The following is a 23,288-nucleotide window of genomic DNA, read 5'->3' as shown; positions in this document are numbered from 1 at the left end:
TCTTGGATTTCCAAGACACAGCACCACCCCCCACAGTGAATACATAACCGCTCGTTGAAAACGAGTCTTTGGCATCAGATATCCAATTTGCATCACAGTACCCTTCAAGTACAGAGGGCTCCCTAGTATAATGAATCGCATTGTTTTGAGTATATTTCAAATATCTCAAAACCCTTTCAAGAGCTTTCCAATGTTCATTACTAGGATTAGCTGTAAAGCTGCTCAACTTGTTGACCGAGCATGCTATATCAGGACGAGTGCAATTTGTTAGATACATCAGGCTCCCAATAATCTTCGCATATTCTTCTTTTTTTTTTCTTTTTTTTTTTGTGAATGATTCAACCCCAAGCCATCTCTCAATCTCTATAAATTGCATACATATTATTAGTTGGCGATGGTAGCAATGGGTGAAGAGGTTGAGCGGGAGGGGTTGTGGGATGACGACCAATCATGGGAATTTCCAAAATTAGCAACTGTCGAAGAAGATTGCGGCATAAAGTCGGCGGACTCTGACGGGCAGGTGGCGGTCAAGGATAATGGATCGCCGCCAACACCGCCAGAGAAGGGCAAGAAGAGGAGCGCCGCCGCAGGAGGAGAGTCGGAGCTGCATATTTTGACGGAGAGGGAGAGGAGGAAGAAGATGAGAGATATGTTCTCCAATCTTCATGCCTTGCTCCCTCACATCCCTCCAAAGGTGATAATTATACTACTATATGCTACACAACAATCTTCTTTACACGCCAAAAAAAGACGAAAAAAAATTGTAATTAAATACTATAGGTGTAGCCTAAATTAAACATGATGAGATGGGCGCATTTTCAGTTTCAAATTAATCAAATCTTTCTTCTCATGTAGTTCATTTCAATATCTAATTAAATCGAGTAATGGTGAATCTTCGGATGATCGAATTAAGCAAGTGCTGATTGCAAGATATGGGGTTTTGAATCAACATGGCAAAGATTGTTGGATTCATTAATGAGAGAAAATTGAAACAGGCGGACAAGTCGACAATAGTTGATGAAGCTGTGAAGTACATAAAGAGAGTGGAGCAGAGTGTTTTGGAACTGGAGAAACGAAAGCAATCCTTAATGACACAAAACCAGGATTTGAAGACATGGAATTCTGGAAACGTAGTCCTCAACGTGTGTGGGGCAGATGCTCACATCAGCGTGTGCAGCATAAGAAAGCCCGGCCTGCTCGCCGCCCTCTGCTTTACGATGGAGAGGAACAACTTGGAGGTGGTTTCTGCTCAGGTCTCATCATGCATCTACATCATCCATGCCCGGGTAATTTCTATTCAATTAATTGCATCATTGCCTTAATTTGTTCGCCCCTCATGTTTAATTAATTAATTCATGCTATTTTTACTATAACAATGAAATAATATCGTATGTGCTTAATTTTTTTCATATCCTGGATATTATATATGCATGCTTATGTTCTTAAATTAACTATGTTAATTCATTTCTTATTTTTCTTCAGTATCTCTTTGTAGGGAGATTAGATATATAGCACACAATTGAATTATTTTTTCTCTTTGAAAATTTTAATAATGGCATATATATACAGCCGGCATATGGAGGGTCAGACCAGTTCCAGCAGGCATTCGCAATTGAAGAAAATTTCAAGCAGGCAGCAGCAGAAATAACGATGTGGCTTAATTCCTAAGTTCAATCTCACAAAATTATATTCTCTCCAGAAATATCATTATTTTCTTTTTTATTTTGAGAATCTATTGATAATATTTTTATTATGAGTATACGTACGCTTCTCTCTGCGCAATATTTCCAATCATCTTTTACGCATTCTAGTCCCAAGGTCGAAAAATAGCCGATTTTATACTATAATACATAAACGTAAACAAGATTAGCTTAAATATATAAAAATTACAATTATACATAATCAATACATTATATTCAGGTATCATTGATACATCATATATATAGTTCGAAATATTTATTTCTATAGAAATTGTTCTTTGTCAAATAGTATCTATATATAGAAGTTAAAATCTGCTATAAATAATTTATGCGTACCACAAATAACACTAAACCCAACCCAAGTTCTCAAAATATATAACAAAGCTTGCCTTGAATATTGATGATAGATCGATTTTTTTATTTATTTCATAGAATATAGTCTTATTTCGAAATACATATGAAATAGTCTTACACATGCATGTGACACATATTATAAGTATTCGAAATATAACATTTTTAGTGATAATTTTTAGCCGTGTATATCTCGTCCCATTTGTATAACAATTTAAATAAATTAATTTAATAATACATACTTGGGTACTAGTTCAATTCATTTAATTATAAATTACTCCATATTCATCTTTTTTTTGGAAGGATTCCATATTCATCTTTTTAGTTTTTACCTAATGATAGTACGTATCGTCCAATATTTAGTACTCCAAAGAAATTCAAAGTTCAAATATCGTACAGAACTTGCGTGAATTTATAAAGTAGCAACTCTGTGTTACACAATCCAAACTTCTATATCTGAAAAAGAAAAGTAAACTTCTAATCGCTTAATTATAAGAAAACAAGTAAACTTCTATAATTCACTAAAGATTATTATTATTATCAATTTATTACCCAAAAAAGAGACATTTCCTCTTGTAACTATTTAGAATAGTATTTCCAAAAAAAAAAAATCTATTTAGAATAGTATTCTGGATATACCTGCTTATTTATGGACTGAGATTCATTGATGTACCACATTTGATGTCCCATTTTGTATCTCATTTTCAATTTCAATTTTATATGCTTTAATTTAAATTTGTAATTAGTAACTAGGGTTTATAATTATTTATTTTCATTTTTAAAAATAGGTTAATAAATTCAAAGTTATGGTATATAATTCATCAGAACTATCTGTAAAGATCCAAAAATTAAAATGAATAAAAATAAAATAGAAAAAGGTCTTTGCGCTTTCATTTCCTGTAAATTTATTAACTAGATGAATATTTATTTATTAATATTATTTTACTACGATTGACTTTTTTTAAAACACTTAAACTTGTGATCTGTCTATAAAATTATGTCATCAATTTACAATACTAATTATATTATTATTAATAAAATATATTTTATTAGCTTGTGTGAAATGATTGGTTCAGTACACGCTGCATGTAACGCAGTAGTACACTTGTATGAGTAGACACGTTGCATGTAACGCATTTTATGGCATATATACAAGAAACATGTTCTAACATTTGAATTATCCCTACTTCTACCTTCTAAATCTTGTGATTAAACAGCAACATAAGCGTTTCTCCCGCATCAAACACTAGAGATCACATTTTATATGAAGTTAGCTACTAAACATGAAACTGTCGTCTGCTTGCTTAATTAAAGCTAAGAAGACGTTTCTTAAGCTTATTAAAATAGCTCCAACAACTAATTAGATATTTGAAAGAGAATTAAGGAGCAATAAATTTAAAAGAGTATATATGATGAAAATAATAAATCATAGTTGAATAATATTTGTAAAATTATTGTTGCATATAAGATTATGAAAAAATAAGTTTGGGCAACTTATTTTTTGGGAAGCTAGCTTAGCTTATAAGCTTTTGAAGCTTATTTTTGCATCTTATAAAAGTTGTTTAAAACTTATAAGCTCCTTCAAAGTATTTGGTAAAATAACTCATAAGTTCAACCCAACACTCTCTACCAACACTTTGAATTAAAATCATAAAGGAGAGTCTTTGGGTGCCTCATTTTTGCCATTTGAGCTATAGACCTTACTGGCATTTTTTAATGAGACTTAATCATTAATAATTTAATCTACTTATCTTGGTCATGCACTCCAATTAATATATGTACGTAGAATAAGCTACGTGACATTTATATGCAAGCGTGATTGTATATAAACCGGAGATGAATATTCCATACAGTTCAACAAAATTATAGATAATTACTTGTATATATTATCTATATATTGTTATATCTCATGTTTTATTCGATATGAATATTGGAACTTCATGCTATTAATTTTAAATAATAGAGGAAAAAAGGCAAAGTAGGACCCAATAGTGAGATAAAAATTCCGAAATGTGTTGTAGCTACCATGCATTTTTGTTTTAAAGCCAATAACGGCATTTAGCCTATGATTGTAGTTTGGTTTCTTCCATCCCCCACCCCTTCGTGTATATATATATACAAAGAAAAAGGTTCAACAGAGAATACTAAATATTTAGAGAATAGAGAATTCCTGAAATAAAAATGAACACATCTATATATAATTTTGATGAACAAATCAATGTACCACATGAACAATATTTTGCCCTGAGTTCGAATCCTGATGGTGGTGAATTTTTCTGTATTTTTATTAAATACGTTTGATCATTAGTTATGTTGATATGTTCGTAAAATGTATAGATTTGTTCATTCTCTTGAAAAAGATAATTCTCTGTTGAACTTGAGCTATATATATAAATCATTTTCAAAATTTTTTTTAAGGTGGTGATCATCATAGTATTTATATGTTATTTACCGATTGAATGTTCCCAAATAAATAGAATCATTATATTACAAATTTTGTAATTACACACTAAAGTTAACAAGCAATAAGTGATTCATTATTTATAAAATACACGTGCCAACAATCTATATCTATATATATATAAAAGCCAAGCATATCCATGTTGGCCCAATTTCCCGCCAAAAAAGCTCCTACCATTTAACCAATGTGTAATTGATTATGTATTACTGAAAATTTACAATATCATGATGTATCCAATGTATAATCTAAAAAGTAAAATCTGAATTTTAAAAATCAATTCAGCCTTGGAGCACAAGTTTGACATCCAACAATCTATTGGGAAACAAAAAATTAATCGTAGACATTAAACTACATACTGGGTAAACAAATTTTTTAATGGTTAATAGAACTTAACTTGATGCTTAGCCTCCAAGTTTCACACACTATAAATATAAACTCTTCACTCCCACATTTCAAATCTGTACTCGATTTACTTGCTATTAGCCGATGGGCAGAGAGGCTCAACGGCTGCTACAGAATCATCGGAAGGAAAAGCCGAGTCCGAAAGAGGTACAGGAAATGATGGGCCGTGCAGCAGTGCACTAAGTCGGGGTGGGATGCAGGCTGCTGTTGCGGAGATTTCCGAGGTGAAACGAGAAAGCCGCCGACAACCGGAGGAGACGAGCAACTTCGACCGACGGGAAACAGAGAATGAGGCTACAAACAAGAGCGCAACGCGAGACAGATGGTGAATGCGGCACAAAAATATTTGTCGATGTTGATTTTTATTTTTTTTACTGTAATTTGTCGATGTTGATTAAGAAAAAAAGAAGAAGATAGAACAAAAAAAAAAACGCAGAAAAGAAATGATGAAGAAGAGCGGCACTAGAAGAAGATACCAAATAGGGATTAGGGTTGCAATTGCACTATTTTCCATTTTATAGTAGTTATATTCATTTTTGTTTTTGATTGTTAAATTTAATGATTTTTTTACTATTTGGGTTTTTGATTTTGGACTAATTAAGTATGGACTTTTATAATTTGTACTTTTAAGAGTTCAAAATTGTAATATTAAATGTGCGTTATTACTTTTATTTTATAAATATCAAAATTATTAAATTAAGTGTTGGCTATTTTGTTAAATCTAATTATTTTTTTTTAAATATGGGATGTTGCTTTAATAATAGTTTGGACTTTTAATTTAAGTATATTAAATCCAATTAAGTGTCAAAATGTTCATATTTAATTGAAGGGTTCAAAATTTTCAACATTTGCATATTTCTTATTATTATAGCTAGGGTCAAAATATGATAAACATAATAATAATATATATAAGTTACATACTTTAAATAAACTAATAATAAAGAATATAGAAAGAGTACTTTTTTTTAACCATCGATTATGAATGACAATAAAATGTGCAACTTCAATTTTATTATTGAAGATGCATGTACCTATTTTTTTGGGAAAATAATAATGCAAGTCTAATGATTCGTATTCACTTACTTATAATAATAGTAAATTAATAAATAACAAAATACATAAATTTTATCTGTACAATTAAAAATAAATATCATCTAATTCATAAAAGTAAAACTAAAAAAATCATAATTAAATAAGGAAACTGCATGAATAGTATTATATGATTCTTAAAATTTAGAGACTTAACTGTTTATTAATTTAGAAAGACATATTACATTTTTTTTATAAAAAAATCTTGAGTTAAATAAATAATTTATTCAAAAGTTATTTACGGATCCAAATAATTAAGTAAATTTTTCAGTCAAACTTTAATAATATATTTTTTGATTATATGTTTGAATAGGATATTTCAAGTTATTTTGTTATTGTTTTTTCAGAAGCAAAATTCATTGATATTTTTTTGTGGGTTAAATTATGATATTATGATATAATATGTGTATGAAATATATATGGATTTTATTATTTTTCTTGGCAATTAATAACATTATTTCAAATAAAATGGGCATTCTCCTAATAATATCAACATATATTAGTTTTTTTTTTAATGGAAAATGGTATTACACACACACACACACATATATATATATATAGAGAGAGAGGTTCAATGAAGAATGAAGAATGAATCTGGAACATAAGATTTTCATGTAACTGAATATCGTTATTCAAGTAATATAAGCAGCTTATTTATTAATTTATACTACCTTATTTATTATTATCCATACTAATTTAGATTCATAATTAACTAATTACTTACTCTTACAAATGAAGGAACATCACTGAGTTACAATACTCTTAACTAATTAAATCATTATTGATTAATCAACTTATAATGTACTAATAATTATGATACAATTTATTAAACTTTATCTTTTGATATTATTATTTGTATTGATAATTAACTTAACTTCGTGTATATATAAAATTCTATATTATTTATACTGTGCATCGCACAGGTACAATACTAGTTTTAATTAAAATCAAATATACATGGATCATTCTAACACGATTCAGATGCCCTATGCTACCTGTCACATATACACCCACATATAGCAATCCATTTATACGTGTGAAACAATTATATATATACACTAGAAATATTTTTGTTATTGTGGCAATACCATCTCTCAATCTCTATAAATTGCATACACACATATTTTTAGTTGGCGATGTTAGCGATGGGTGAAGAGCTTGGGGGTGAGGGTTTGTTGTGGGACGATGACCAATCATGGGAATTTCCAAAATTAGCAAAGTCGGCGGACATCAGCAACTTGGCGGCCAAGGATAAGGAAGCGCCGCCACCGCCAGAGAAGGGCAAGAAGAGGAGCGCCGCCGCAAGAGGAGAGTCGGAGCTGCATATTTTGACGGAGAGGGAGAGGAGGAAGAAGATGAGAGACATGTTCTCCAATCTTCATGCCTTGCTCCCTCACATCCCTCCAAAGGTAAAATTAATTTTCTAAATTAAACAATAAGTATTTTTTTTTTTTTTTTGAAAGAAAGGGATCAACATTAATTAATTTACAAAGATCTTTGTGGTTTTGCGTTGCTTGTGTACTTGTTGGAACTAGAAGAGAATTCATCCGTGTCTCTCTTCATCTGTTTTAATTTACCCATTAATTATTTATTTATAAATTTAAAAGGGCATGCAGACAGAGTTTGTTTCTTGAAAAGTAGCTTTTTTCTTTTGGCGCCACACACACACACACAAATTCTTGAAGACGTAAATCAGAAGAATCTTGCGAGAGATAAGGATTTCCCATCAAAAGCAAGGCCCCCCCTTGGATTCTTGTGTTAACACAACTTACTTTTTAATTGCTTGGGTCATTATATTATGGGTACATACTCTCTATCACAAAAGAAAGCAAACGCGACACCTACATAGTTTAAATCCGTGAAAAATATGAAATTAATGTTAAAAAATAGAGCAGGCGGAGAAGTGGAGGATAGTTGATGAAGCAGTGAAGTACATAAGCAAACTGCAGCAGAGTGTAGATCAAGTGGAGAGACGAAGAGCATTGGGAGAAGGGGAGATTTTCAAGACATGGAGTTTTGGAAACGTAATCCTGAACGTGTGCGGGAGAGATGCTCACATGAGCGTGTGCAGCATAAGAAAGCCGGGGGTCTTGGCCGCCGTCTGCTTTATGGTGGAGAAGAACAATTTGGAGCTGCTTTCTGCGCACACTGCGTCCGGCATCTACATGATCCATGCCAGGGTAATTCTATTCTACCTATTTTTTTTTTACTTTTTCAATACTGTACTCCCTCTGTCCACGAAAAAGTGCCCTACTTACCCCTTTTTTTTTGTCCACGAAAAAGTGCCCTGTTTACCTTTTTGTACATTCATACCCTTTACTTTTCAATTTATTTACAACTTATGTCATTAATAAATCCACACTTTTATTTAATCTATGCAATTAACCCACACAATTAACTCACTAATTAAAACTACGAAACCAACTCCCCCACGCCTAATCAATCCCATTTATTTATTTATTTTCTTAATTTTCAGTTTATTTATTTATTTTCTTAATTTTCAGTTTATATATTTATTTATTTTCTGAATTTCAAGTTTATTTATTTATTTATTTTTGAATTTTTAGTTTATTTATTTCCAGTTTATTTATTTATTTTCTGAATTTTCAGTTTATTTATTTATTTATTTATTTATTTCCAGTTTATTTATTTTCCATTTTATTTATATATTCATTTTCTGAATTTTCAGTTTATTTATTTATTTATTTTCTGAATTTCAAGTTTATTTATTTATTTATTTTTGAATTTTCAGTTTATTTATTTTCCAGTTTATTTATTTCCAGTTTATTTACTTATTTATTTATTTATTTATTTCCAGTTTATTTATTTATCAGTTTATTTATTTATTTATTTTCTGAATTTTCAGTTAATTTATTTCCAGTTTATTTATTTATTTTCTGAATTTTCAGTTTATTTATTTATTTCCAGTTTATTTATTTTCCATTTTATTTATATATTTATTTTCTGAATTTTCAGTTTATTTATTTATTTATTTTCTGAATTTCAAGTTTATTTATTTATTTATTTTTGAATTTTCAGTTTATTTATTTTCCAGTTTATTTACTTATTTATTTATTTATTTATTTCCAGTTTATTTATTTTCCAGTTTATTTATTTATTTATTTTCTGAATTTTCAGTTTATTTATTTATTTTTAATTTCCAGTTTATTTATTTATCAGTTTATTTATTTTTTCTGAATTTTCAGTTAATTTATTTCCAGTTTATAAATTTATTTATTTTCTGAATTTTCAGTTTATTTATTTATTTATTTATTTCCAGTTTATTTATTTTCCATTTTATTTATATATTTATTTTCTGAATTTTCAGTTTATTTATTTATTTATTTTCTGAATTTCAAGTTTATTTATTTATTTATTTTTGAATTTTCAGTTTATTTATTTTCCAGTTTATTTACTTATTTATGTATTTATTTATTTATTTATTTCCAGTTTATTTATTTTCCAGTTTATTTATTTATTTATTTTCTGAATTTTCAGTTTATTTATTTATTTATTTTCTGAATTTCAAGTTTATTTATTTTTGAATTTTCAGTTTATTTATTTATTTATTTATTTTCGAATTTCCAGTTTATTTATTTTCCAGTTTATTTATTTATTTTTTTTCTGAATTTTCAGTTAATTTATTTCCAGTTTATTTATTTATTTATTTATTTCCATTTTATTTATTTATTTTCTGAATTTCAAGTTTAGTTATTTATTTATTTTTGAATTTTCAGTTTATTTATTTTCCAGTTTATTTACTTATTTATTTATTTATTTCCAGTTCATTTATTTATTGAATCGGCACTTTTGTTTAATGTTTTCTCATTTAAATGCTTTCATTTAATTCACCTAATAAAATATTGCCATCACTATTTTTGCAAACATTATTGTCTTCAGAAGAATCATTTAATCATTTTTTTCTCCTTGTTGAGAACCCTTGCTTTTTCTCCTTGTTGAGAACCCTAGACTTCTTTTTCCTTTTTGAGTGTGTGGCTATGGAAGAACAAATGGCTGGTCTAAATATTGCAACGGAGGAGGATGAAATCTCTCTCGACGAAGCCATTTCTGGAGACGCTTCTGTAGCAGTGGATCTCTGTTTTGTTGGTCGCTTCATAACGGATCAACCTATCAATTTCAATCTAATGCGGAGTCGTCTTGCTAGCGTATGGAGGCCGGGCAAAGGAGTTTTCATGAAAGACATAGGTCAAGGGCGCTATATATTTCAGTTTTTCCATGAGGTGGATTTGCTGCGTGTTATTGAAGGAGGACCTTGGGCCTTCGGGAATTTCCCACTTATCACTCATAGATTGAAGTGTGGGGAATTTCCTCTCAGCGTCCCTCTAGATACGCTCCCGTTTTGGATCCAGATCCATGATCTACCAGCGGGCTATCTTACCGAGGGAGTCGGTCGGGTGTTGGGTAATTTTATCGGCAAGTTTTTGGAATATGATAGCACCAACTCTACTGGCGTTTGGAGGCAATACATGCGTGTTCGTGTTGCTATTCACGTCTCGGAGCCCCTTAAACGTTTTAAGAAGATTAAGCAAAAAGATGGAAGTTCGTGTACTGTTAACTTTAAGTACGAACGTCTTAATGTTTTTTGCTTCTTGTGTGGCAGGATTGGCCACTCTGAGTTCTTTTGTGAACTTATGTTTAATCCAGAATCGAAGAGTATGAAAAGGGAGTGGGTTGTGTTTCTGAAGGCGGCAGATCGTCGGGGTATGAACCTTGCCGGCGATAAGTGGCTGCGGACGGAAGATTCTAGAGGAAACCCTAGTAATGAGGTGGAGGCGGCTAGGGTTTCGCAAGAAGTTTCTGCCTCAACCGAGAAAGGAAAGTTGCATGAAGATAGGGAACTGACGTTATCTCATAATTCTTCCCTTATTATTCGGGATCCTACTAAGATTACTCCTCAAAGGCAGATCCTGAAGGAAATTAATAATAATGTGCATGTGAGGGAATTAATGCAGATTGACAGCAATGCAACTACTGGTATTGAGGGGTCTGACGATCGAAAACGGCGACGTGGCGCTACTTCCACAAATCTGGTGCTCTTCTCCTCATCGAACGCTCTTCCTACGGATTTATCTGAGGATGGCTCTGATCACTATTTTATTAGCAACAAAAATACCGCAACTAACACGGTGTAATCGTAGTATAAACAGCAATCGGATATCGTATCCACAGGGACTGTAAAACGAAATTGCTATAACTATTACCTAAACAGACTCTCACAGTATGCAAGTAAACAATTATGAAGGTGAATTACGAACTAAATTTAACCAAATTAAAACTAAAGAGCATATAAATAACAATTACTTAACTCAAAAATATGAAAAACTCTGACCCTAGGGATGTACTTTCACTAATCAACTACATGTATTCAACCTATTGATTCAATTACCAATTTTAATCCAACCCTGATGAAAGATCACTATATTATTCACAAGCGTCTCTAACGACCACCTATGAACGTAGATTAATTAATCCCTTTTCACATTCAAGACTCCAAGGAATAAATTAACTCCCAATAGCACATAAAGAATAGCTTCCTATAGCTTCACCTATCGCATTCAAGACTCAAGGCTAACACTATATCATGCATTCCTGAATCGGCTGAACAATTATCGCATTCAAGACTCAAACTGAACAGCTAGACATGTAAATCATTGATCAGATAATTCACAAGAGATTAAGCACCAGGAATCATGAATCATAAGTTGGAAGGCAAATTGATATCAATAAATCAAAAACACATAATTAATTAGCTATATACAAACCCTAGGTTCAGATTAAAAGACTAGTCAGACATAATAAAATCAAACATAAACATAATTAAATTGAACGCAATTGAAAGAACTGAATTAAATAAAACTCTGAATAAAATAATTGTAGCGGCTTGAATCTTCAATCTTGTGGAAATCCAATCCAAGCTGTAAAAACTGGAAAGCAATAATAATCTAAAGCTATGAAACTGAGAAAATAAAGTTGGAAACTGAAAAACTAAAGCTGGGAACCCTAAATAGGTCAAAAGAGGACCTATTTATAGTCTTAGAGTGAAAAACCAAGTTCTAGACCGAAAATAACTTGAAAAATCGTAAAAACGCGGAAGGAAACGGAAACACGCCCAAAAACGGCGACCCGTTCGGCGGTCGCCGAACTGGTCGCCGAAAATGGCCTAAAAATCCTCCAAAAACGGCGATCGCCGTTTTTCTTCCTCAAGGCCAAAATCTGAACAGGGAAAACGGCGACCCGTTCGGCGGTCGCCGTTTTGGTCGCCGATTTTGCTCATAAAATCTCCAAAATTCGGCGATCGCCGTTTAGGTCGCCGAATTTTGACTGCTGCGCGCGACGTTTTTGTTTCGGCCATAACTTTCTCGTCCGAACTCCGATTTATGATCCGTTTGCGCTCACGAACTCGTATCGAGACAATCTACAACTTCTATTTCAGAACATTGTTCCAAATTCGAACTCAATAAATCTGAAAATTCCTTCAAAGTTCGAGTAAGAATCATGTTTCACAAGATAAAGCAAATTAAGCACAAAACAACTATCAAACACTCAATTTCCTATTAAATTACCAACATATGAACATTAAAAACCATGGAAATATGAGTGTTATCAACTCCCCCAAACTTAAGCCATTGTTCGTCCTCGAATAATGAGAAGAACACAATCAATAACACGAATGGGTAAGAAATCTAGCTCATCGATGCCTTCGAAAAATAAAGGATAATAGAATTCTCAAATCCTCAATAATCAAGCACAAAATTCACCAATAAACACAACCTATAGGAAAATCAACTTTGACATTCCAAACAATTGAATCTCACAAGGTATGTGTATCTCTCAACTCTCAATTTGATGGAACGGGACGTGTATACTCTCATCGAATTCAATGCAATATAGATCTCTTACCATAAGCTTGCCAATCGTCTACAATCTCCATCGCTAAAAGTGTGCCAAGACTAAGATCAAATAGGTCTTTATTTTTGGGTTATAATGTAGGGACATTGGTTCAGGTAGGGAAATATAGGCTAAGTGACTCAAATAGATCAAGAACACCAACCTTATGACTTCACTAATCAAGTATGGAATAAATTCCATCTTCCACCCAACTATATCACCATAATCAACAAAACTCAAGGGATTTAATCATCACAAAACAGAACTAAACACTCTTTTATGCTCTCAACTTCTTTCCAACACACAAAGTCGATTTTCTAACAAATATCTCAATAAACTCTCGACTTCACACTTTTTTTTCTCTTTCTCTTTCTTTTTCTTTTCTCTTTTTTTTTCTTTTTTTTTCTTTTCTTTTCAATTTTTTTTTCTTTTCACAACGTTCTAGAGCTCATAAGAGTAAATAGTATCACAAAATCATCCCTTCTTTTTCACAACCCACTATGACTATTCACCACATAAAGATCCCCATATACTACATCACCCCCTATCATCCGGCTAAAGAATAAAAGCTAAATTGGCTCAAAGTGGATAACAAAGGATAATTTTTTTTTTCAAGGACAGTGTTTGGGAAAAATTGTGGCTAACAAAAGATGGCCTAAAATCATCTCATAATCCTGGGCACAACAGCAACCTCGACACAGAAACCATGGCAAGTTCTAGAAGATCACCACATGCATGACAAAACTCACAACAAAGAATAAACTGTGTATGATAAACAGTTATGGCTCAAAATCTCACAGGTTTATTCAACGTCCAAAAGTCAAGGTTAACATACTCTAGAATTATGCAAATTAGTTCCAATTATGCTCAAATCATCAAAGAAAATCAAATTCCAGTTTTTTTTTCATAGAAATCATCATTGGCATCTCACCAGAAATCTAATGGAGCAATAAACACACACCACCAACTAAGCAAGATAAAACAATAAAGCCAACAAAAAGATAAAAGTGATACACATATCTACTCTCACCCCCCTCCCCCAAACTTATTACAGAACATAAGTTCGAAAATAAGTTTGGAGGGATGATGATATGTGTGTCACTACTCACAGAAAAACGTGCTCCATGGTGGTGGTATGAACAAGGCGCGTGTTCCCGCATCTTCCAAGCTCAACACTACACTAAACCCCAAACAAAACAAAGAAAACAAAGAAACAAAAAAAAAACTAAAAGAAAGAAAACAAAACAAAGAAAACGGTTGGGTTACCTCCCAACAAGTGCTTAATTTAACGTCTAGAGCTCGACGATACCTCATGGTCTCAATGAACATCAAACGCAGCGGGCGTGACAGACCGCCTAACACGAACAGAGACAGAGGACTCATGCGCATCAGCTGCGTGAAAGATAACTCTTCCATTTGGCACATCTATCATAGCTCGCCCCGTAGCTAAGAATGATCGACCAAGAATCAACGGCGGATTTGCATCTTCAGGAATATCGAGGACCAAGAAATCCGTAGGGAAGACGAGCTTGTCAACCTTCACAAAGATGTCTTCAAGCTTTCCTCTCGGCTTCACTCTTGATCTATCCGCCATTTGAATCTCCATCGAAGTCGGCTTGAGATCTCCAATTCCCAACCGCTTGAAAACAGAGATGGGCATCACATTGACACTAGCCCCTAAATCACAAAGAGCCTCGGGAAAGAGCTCTCCTCCAATCTCGCACTCAATGGTGAAACTACCCGGATCTTTCTTCTTCGATAGTAGCTTCATTGGCAGCTCAGTGCCCACAGCTTTCGCCTGCAAGATTTTCTTATCCTCATCCCCCATCTTCTTGGTGTGAACAATTGCCTTTTCTTCTTTATCCTTGGGATCCTGCAATTGTGAGAGAATTTGAGGCTGTGCACGTCGGTCCGATTCTTCGAGTAGTCTCTCTAGCTCATCCACTATACGTCTATGCTCTGTCTCCTCTGGATTGGCAATTTCTTTCTCATTCTTGCAATTGGAGACCTCCAGCTTGATTTCCTTGGCATCCACATTTTTGCTCGGCTTCACAGCATATTGCTCTTCAAGCACCTCTCTTTTCATCAGCCTACGGGGGAATGGAGCCTTTGGGATGTATTCCCTAAGTGGAATAGGAGCCTTGTGTGGTTCCTCAATCAGAGATTCATGCTCCTTGCTCATCCTCATCTCTTTTGTAGACAAAGTGCCATCAAAAATAGCATTGCATTGGCCCTTAGGATTGACAGTAGTGTTGCTTGGGAATTGGCCCGGCTTGTGCTGCGCCGCCGCTTGGTTGGCAATCTGACCAACTTGATTCTCTAACATCTGTACCTGCTTAGATAATGCTGAGAAATTATTCTCCATGTTAGAGATTTTATTTCCAACATTCACCTCCATCCCAGTCATCTTCATGAGCATCTGCTTCATCATGTCCTCCATCGAATCCTTCTTTGGCTCATTGATGACTCCCCCACTAGAAACAGAAAATCCTGGTGGAGGTTGCACAGCATTGTTTGGGTTTCCATAGGAAAGATTTGGGTGCGGACGTGCTCCTGGCTGAAACTGCTGCTGACCCTGCTGATATGGCTGACCTCTGTTATACATCCCTGGCTGTCCTTGCTGAAAATTCCCATAATTTCTGTCATTGATATAATTGACGTTTCCCAAGCCTGATGGGTCTATCACAGCTTGCTCATGACGTCCAGCATTCAATTCACCAATTTTTGCAGTCAGCTCTGCCAGCTGTGTAGCCATCGCTGCCTGTTGAGTAACCATAGCTGCCATAGGATCAGAAGTGGACGCAGCTGCAACCTTCTTCAATTGCATACGCTCAGATGGCCATTGGTAGCTCGTAGAAGCCATACTATCAATAATGCTCCATGCATCAGAGCTGCTTTTCTGAAGCAGAGAACCTCCTGCAGCTGTGTCCAAATGCATTCTTGTACGCTCTCCACAAGCATTGTAGAACATGATAATGAGCGTGCCTTCATCAAATCCGTGGCTTGGGCACTTTCTGAGCTTCTCCTGATACCGCTCCCAAGTCTCCGCTAGCTTTTCTCCATCGTACTGTTGAAACTGCACGATGTCCATCTTCAACTTCAACGTAAGGCCAGGTGGATGAAACTTGCGTAGGAATGCATGAGCCAAATCCTCCCACACGATATTCTCTCCCAGCTGCAGCGTATGATACCACGACTTCGCCTTATCCCGCAGTGAGAAGGGAAAAAGACGAAGACGGATAATGTCATCAGGGACACCATTCATCTTCACCGTGCTACACAGCTCCAGGAAATACGCCAGGTGCGCATTAGGGTCTTCAATCACTTGTCCACCATATTGGCTCTGTTGGACCATCGTGATCAAACCCGTTTTCAGCTCAAAGTTGTTAACGTTCACTCGTGGGGGCTCCTGGTACACATACTGTGGTATGAACGCTTCATTGATGGCTGGTTGTTTCTGAGCCTCTCTTGTCTCCTGTGCATCAAGCAGCTTCTTCAACTGCTCTTGCAAAGCTCGAATTTGGATTTGCTCTGGAGTAGCCATCGTTTCTGTCTCAAATTGATCGTTCTGCTTCTTTAGATTGCGCAAGGTCTTATTGATTTCAGGGTCAAACTCAAAAAGAGGATTTCCTTGAGATCTTGTGTTCATATGCAACCTACAGAAACAGCAAAAAGATCAGAAAAGAAAAATAAAAACAAAAAGAAAAACTTGCAGTACTATAAAGTCCTATTGGAAATATTAAAGCAAAATCTAAACAGTCCCCGGCAACGGCGCCAAAAAGTTGATCACTATTTTATTAGCAACAAAAATACCGCAACTAACACGGTGTAATCGTAGTATAAACAGCAATCGGATATCGTATCCACAGGGACTGTAAAACGAAATTGCTATAACTATTACCTAAACAGACTCTCACAGTATGCAAGTAAACAATTATGAAGGTGAATTACGAACTAAATTTAACCAAATTAAAACTAAAGAGCATATAAATAACAATTACTTAACTCAAAAATATGAAAAACTCTGACCCTAGGGATGTACTTTCACTAATCAACTACATGTATTCAACCTATTGATTCAATTACCAATTTTAATCCAACCCTGATGAAAGATCACTATATTATTCACAAGCGTCTCTAACGACCACCTATGAACGTAGATTAATTAATCCCTTTTCACATTCAAGACTCCAAGGAATAAATTAACTCCCAATAGCACATAAAGAATAGCTTCCTATAGCTTCACCTATCGCATTCAAGACTCAAGGCTAACACTATATCATGCATTCCTGAATCGGCTGAACAATTATCGCATTCAAGACTCAAACTGAACAGCTAGACATGTAAATCATTGATCAGATAATTCACAAGAGATTAAGCACCAGGAATCATGAATCATAAGTTGGAAGGCAAATTGATATCAATAAATCAAAAACACATAATTAATTAGCTATATACAAACCCTAGGTTCAGATTAAAAGACTAGTCAGACATAATAAAATCAAACATAAACATAATTAAATTGAACGCAATTGAAAGAACTGAATTAAATAAAACTCTGAATAAAATAATTGTAGCGGCTTGAATCTTCAATCTTGTGGAAATCCAATCCAAGCTGTAAAAACTGGAAAGCAATAATAATCTAAAGCTATGAAACTGAGAAAATAAAGTTGGAAACTGAAAAACTAAAGCTGGGAACCCTAAATAGGTCAAAAGAGGACCTATTTATAGTCTTAGAGTGAAAAACCAAGTTCTAGACCGAAAATAACTTGAAAAATCGTAAAAACGCGGAAGGAAACGGAAACACGCCCAAAAACGGCGACCCGTTCGGCGGTCGCCGAACTGGTCGCCGAAAATGGCCTAAAAATCCTCCAAAAACGGCGATCGCCGTTTTTCTTCCTCAAGGCCAAAATCTGAACAGGGAAAACGGCGACCCGTTCGGCGGTCGCCGTTTTGGTCGCCGATTTTGCTCATAAAATCTCCAAAATTCGGCGATCGCCGTTTAGGTCGCCGAATTTTGACTGCTGCGCGCGACGTTTTTGTTTCGGCCATAACTTTCTCGTCCGAACTCCGATTTATGATCCGTTTGCGCTCACGAACTCGTATCGAGACAATCTACAACTTCTATTTCAGAACATTGTTCCAAATTCGAACTCAATAAATCTGAAAATTCCTTCAAAGTTCGAGTAAGAATCATGTTTCACAAGATAAAGCAAATTAAGCACAAAACAACTATCAAACACTCAATTTCCTATTAAATTACCAACATATGAACATTAAAAACCATGGAAATATGAGTGTTATCAGGCTCCGATGATCAACATTTTACAACGGCGGGCTCCGGGGCCGGAGTCGGCCGATCACAATGAATGCTTTGAGCTGGAACTGCAGGGGTTTGGGCCAACCCTTGGCGGTTCCTACACTTCGTGAACTCGTCAGAGTTCATAGGCCTAACTTTCTCTTTCTTTGTGAAACGCTTTCCCTGCGCGCTCGCATGGAAGAGATTCGTGTTGCTCTTAATTTTGAAGGTTGTTTTACGGTGGATTGTATTGGCAGGAGTGGTGGCATTTGTATGCTCTGGAAGTCTTCGGTTTCTTGTAGCCTTATTGATTACTCTCAAAATCATATTGATGTTCGTGTTCATGATGTTAATGGTGATTGGCGTTTAACGGGCTACTATGGTTTCCCCGAGAGGAATAGAAGACGGGATTCTTGGAATTTACTTCGCCGTCTTTCGTCAATTAATAGGCTTCCATGGTTTATTATGGGTGATTTTAATGATCTTTTGGATCCAGGAGACAAACGGGGTAGGGTTGAACACCCTAATTGGCTCTATACTGGTTTTCGAGCTGCTATTCTCGATTGTGGGTTGACTGATCTCCCGCTTTTTGGTTATCCGTTTACCTGGTCCAGAGGACTTAGTTCGGATAATTATGTTGAGGAGAGACTGGACCGAGGTATGGCTACGTATAGCTGGAAAATTCTCTTTCCTAACGCTATTCTTAAGACGCTTCTTGCACCTATGTCGGATCATACTCCCATCTTATTGAGTTGTCAAGGTGTCCAGTCAGCTATTGTTGCCCGGCGTTTTAGATTTGAGAACAAATGGTGTCTTGAACCGGATCTCCCTAATGTTGTGCGAGATTGTTGGACTAACCTCAGTGGAATCCATATTACTGAACGTCTTGCTGCTGTTTCGAATTCTATTACTATATGGGCTTCGCATCTTCGCTCCTCTGATCGTCAAAATAAGAACCAGTTACAGAAAAGAATTTCTCGGCTCCAAGACCGCAGGGATACTTACTCGATGCGGCAATTGCAGCAAGCTCGCCACGAGCTCGGGACTCTTTATCTTAGAGAGGAAACTCATTGGAAACAACGAGCTAAGCAACATTGGTTGAAGGACGGGGATTACAACACCAAATTTTTCCATGCTATGGCTTCGGCTAGACGGAAAGCTAATTCTATTGACCGTCTCCAGAGGGATGATGGCAGTTGGGCCTCGACTATTGAAGATGTGCAGGAGGTGGCTAAGGATTACTTTGAAAAGCTCTTTGATGATTCCAATGCCCATATGGATTTTCATAGAGCTCTGGACAGATTGGCTTCGTGTATCTCTGAAGATATGAACACGTCCCTCACTCGGCCTTTTATGAAAGAAGAGTTTCAGACTGCTATATCCCAAATGCATCCGGATAAATCCCCGGGTCCGGATGGCTTCAATCCTAAATTTTTTCAGAAGTTTTGGAACCTGATTGGTGATGAGGTTTTTCAGAATTGTATTTCTTGGCTCGAGGACGGCAGCTTTCCTCAAGGATTGAATCATACCCTGGTCTCTCTTATCCCCAAGGTCCCCTCTCCCTCGAATATGCGTGAGTTGAGACCCATCGCCCTCTGTAATGTCCTCTATAAAATTATCTCAAAAGTCCTTTGTAATCGGCTCAAAGGGGTTCTCCCTCATCTTATCGATAGAGCTCAGTCCGCTTTTGTGGAAGGGAGGCTTATACAGGACAACATTCTTATCGCTTTTGAGGCGATTCATTCTATGAAAAAGAAGACTCGAGGCAAATTTGGCACGTTGGCGTTAAAAATTGACATAAGCAAGGCGTATGATCGAGTGGATTGGAGCTATCTTGATGCGGTCCTTAGACGCCTTGGATTTTGTGATAAATGGCGTGAATGGATGAATCTCTGTGTTCGTTCTGTTACTTATGATATCCTTGTAAACGGTGCTCCCGTTGGTCCTATTTCTCCAGGCAGAGGTCTTCGCCAAGGGGATCCGCTCTCTCCTTATCTTTTTATTCTCTGTGCGGAAGGTCTCTCGGCGCTTATTAGACACGAAACTGACCGTGGCAGCCTTCATGGTATACAAATGGGTCGTGGGGGTCCGTCTATCTCACACCTCATGTTTGCTGATGATTGCATGTTTTTCTGTCGTGCTTCTGTGCAAGAGTGCAATACTCTTAAACGTGTGCTTGGTGATTATGAGATGGCCTCTGGGCAGGCTATCAATTTCCAAAAATCTGGGATCTTTTTCAGTTCAAACGTTAGCGAGGTGGACAGGATGGCGATCTCTAACACCTTGGGAGTGAGCGCTCCTTTGAATACAGGTCGTTATTTAGGTCTTCCCTCCCTCATTGGTAGAAAGAAGTGCGAAATTTTTAAATATCTTCGGGAGAGATTATGGGATCGGATTCAGGGATGGAATGGCAAAAAACTTTCGAAGGCGGGTAAAGAGATTCTTGTTAAAGGAGTGGCGCAAGCGATCCCTTCCTTCTGCATGGCAATCTTTGCTTTGCCTATAAGTCTTACTGACGACATGGAGAAGATGATGAATAAGTTTTGGTGGGGCAATAAAAGTGGCGCCGGGAAAGGTATTAACTGGATGAGGTGGGAGAAACTATGTGTTGACAAATCCCTCGGTGGAATGGGTTTTCGTAGCCTACAAATTCTTAATATGGCTATGTTGGGGAAAACTGGGTGGCGTCTCATCGATGACACCGACTCTTTGGTTTGTAGAGTTTTGAAAGCCAAATACTTTCCTTCATGCGATTTCCTCTCAGCTACTGTTGGCCATAGTCCCAGTTTTGCTTGGCGTAGTATCTGCTCGGCTCAAGATCTTGTCCGTCGTGGAGTGCGTTGGCGCATTGGTGATGGGTTGAGTGTGAAAGTTTTCCACGATCCTTGGCTTCGGCATAAGGATAATTTTAAAGCTTCCCCACCTGGTCCTATCTATCTTTCTGATATTAGAGTTCATGATCTCTTACTCCCGAACTCTAGGAGGTGGAACGTGGATCTCATGCAAGGTATTTTGGATTTTGATGATGTGAGGAATATTTCCAGTATCCCGCTGCTGCCCAACTCGGGACCGGACAGGTTGATATGGCATTATTCGAAGGATGGCAGGTATTCTGTTAAGACTGCTTATAACTTGGCAAGCTCACTTGTCCTTGATGATAATTACAAGGTCGAAGGGCGATGGCGTAAACTTTGGAGTGTTGACGTTCCTCCAAAGGTCCGACATTTCCTTTGGAGAGCAGCTCGGAATAATCTCCCTACTAAGGAAAACCTTCTTTCTCGCGGTGTTTCGGTTGGAGGCGAGTGCGCTATTTGCAAAAGTGGTTATGAGAATCAGTGGCATACCTTCTTTGGCTGCTCTTTTGCAGAAGATTGTTGGCGAGAGAGCCATCTTGCTGCTGTTGTGGATGTGATTTTGGATAGAAGTGACTCCTTTGTGCATGCTTTGTTCTCGATTTTAGAGGAGGTGTCGGGAGATCAAAGAAATAATATCTGTATGATTCTTTGGCAGATTTGGAGAGATAGGAACTCTATGGTTTGGAAGAATATCATTCCTACCCCTTCGCACTCTGTGAGGGCTGCATTGTCCAGCAGGCAAGAGTGGTTGATTGCACGGAAAATGATTGGGTTGAAGAGTAGCTCTCGTACACAGCAGCCTTCTTGCCTTGGGTGGCACCCTCTTCCGAGCGGTTCTGTTCACTGCGGAGTGGATGCGGCTTTCTTCGACGATTTGGATTCAGTGGGTATTGGTATGGTTCTCCGAGACCATGCTGGTAGTTTCATCAGAGGTGTATCTGTGAGGTTGGCTGGCTTGAGAAGTGTGGAGGAAGGTGAACTCATTGGTATCAAAGAAGCATTGTCGTGGGTGAAAGGCCTAGGTATCGCGAGAGGAATCCTGGTGTCCGATTGCAAGGTTGCTGTCGACATGATCAACACGGGGGCGAGTAACATTTCTGAGGCGGGAACTATTGCTTGTTTTTGTCGTAGCGAGTTGTTATCTATTCCTGATTTTAGTATTAAGCATGTCAATCGAGATAAGAATGCGATTGCTCATTGTTTAGCAAAAGCAGCGAGAGATTTTTCTACACAACATGTTTGGATTGAACCTCCGACCTTTGTGGTGGGTCATTTCCATATCCCATGTTCTTGTGATCAATAGAATCTCTCTTTTCCCTCAAAAAAAAAAAAAACCTAATAAAATATTGCCAAATAGTTAGTGCAAGATTAGTAAAAGTAACCACAATACATTAACACTACCCTTTTAGTCTTTTACATCACCTTTACACCACCTTTTTCAGCTTTCTTAAAACCCGTGCCAGCACCCAAATGGGGCACTTTTTCGTGGACGGAGGGAGTATATATTATGAATCTTGAATCATTTTTTGTATAGGCATATGAAGGGACAGAGCAGGCCTTCCCAATTGAACAAAATTTCAAGCAGGCAGCAGCAGAAATAATGATGTGGCTTCATTCCTAGTTATAACTCTCAAACTCAAACTAATTCTGTCTAAAATTAAATGTTTTGTTTCTTTCGGAACTTGTTTAATTATAAATATCTATATTATGCTACTGATTAGCATGCATATACATTTGGTGTCTGTCGCTGCAATTGGATCTATCTTTTACGATTTATGGCAATACATATACACGTCATATATGAGATTATTGGACAATTTCTGGTGTTCAATATTTATATGTTGAGAGAAATCATATATTCATTGAATTATTATTCAGGGATTAATGAAAACAATTTATTGATCAATATATTAAGATGTAATTGATACATTATACTCCATCCGTTCCACGAATCTTGACACGTTTGATTTCGGCACGTGAATTAAGAAATTGTAAATTAATTTTTTAAGTGTGTAGGTAATAAAGTAGGAGAGAAAAGGTAATAATTATTACCTTATTTGAAAATGTGTCAAGATTCGTGGGACGGTCAATAAAGAAGTACATGTCAAGATTCATGAGACGGAGGGAGTATTAATTATTCGAATACCTGTATTTCTAAATAAATTATTCTGACTCAAATATTTCTATTAGAAGTTGATAAAAATGGCTAATGATAGAATCAT

General features: G+C 35.9%; 2 protein-coding genes across 2 annotated transcripts; both read left to right on the top strand.

Annotated features, from left to right (window-relative positions):
- The first annotated feature begins 331 nt into the window (after positions 1–331).
- On the top strand, positions 332–1,759 carry LOC131004689 (transcription factor bHLH95-like). Its single transcript, XM_057931403.1, has 3 exons — positions 332–694; positions 996–1,286; positions 1,570–1,759. Exons 1-3 carry the CDS (start codon positions 395–397, stop codon positions 1,666–1,668), a joined length of 690 nt encoding a protein of 229 aa, XP_057787386.1. The 5' UTR covers positions 332–394; the 3' UTR covers positions 1,669–1,759.
- A 5,302-nt stretch (positions 1,760–7,061) lies between these two features.
- Positions 7,062–22,797, top strand: LOC131004688 (transcription factor bHLH95-like). The gene is made up of 3 exons (XM_057931402.1): positions 7,062–7,412; positions 7,899–8,183; positions 22,601–22,797. Exons 1-3 carry the CDS (start codon positions 7,140–7,142, stop codon positions 22,685–22,687), a joined length of 645 nt encoding a protein of 214 aa, XP_057787385.1. The 5' UTR covers positions 7,062–7,139; the 3' UTR covers positions 22,688–22,797.
- The last annotated feature ends 491 nt before the right edge of the window (positions 22,798–23,288 follow it).

Source organism: Salvia miltiorrhiza, unplaced genomic scaffold, assembly GCF_028751815.1.
Source record: "Salvia miltiorrhiza cultivar Shanhuang (shh) unplaced genomic scaffold, IMPLAD_Smil_shh original_scaffold_455, whole genome shotgun sequence".
Taxonomy (NCBI): Eukaryota; Viridiplantae; Streptophyta; class Magnoliopsida; order Lamiales; family Lamiaceae; genus Salvia; species Salvia miltiorrhiza.
Note: the sequence above shows the minus strand (reverse complement) of the source record. Positions and strands in the feature narration are given on the sequence as shown.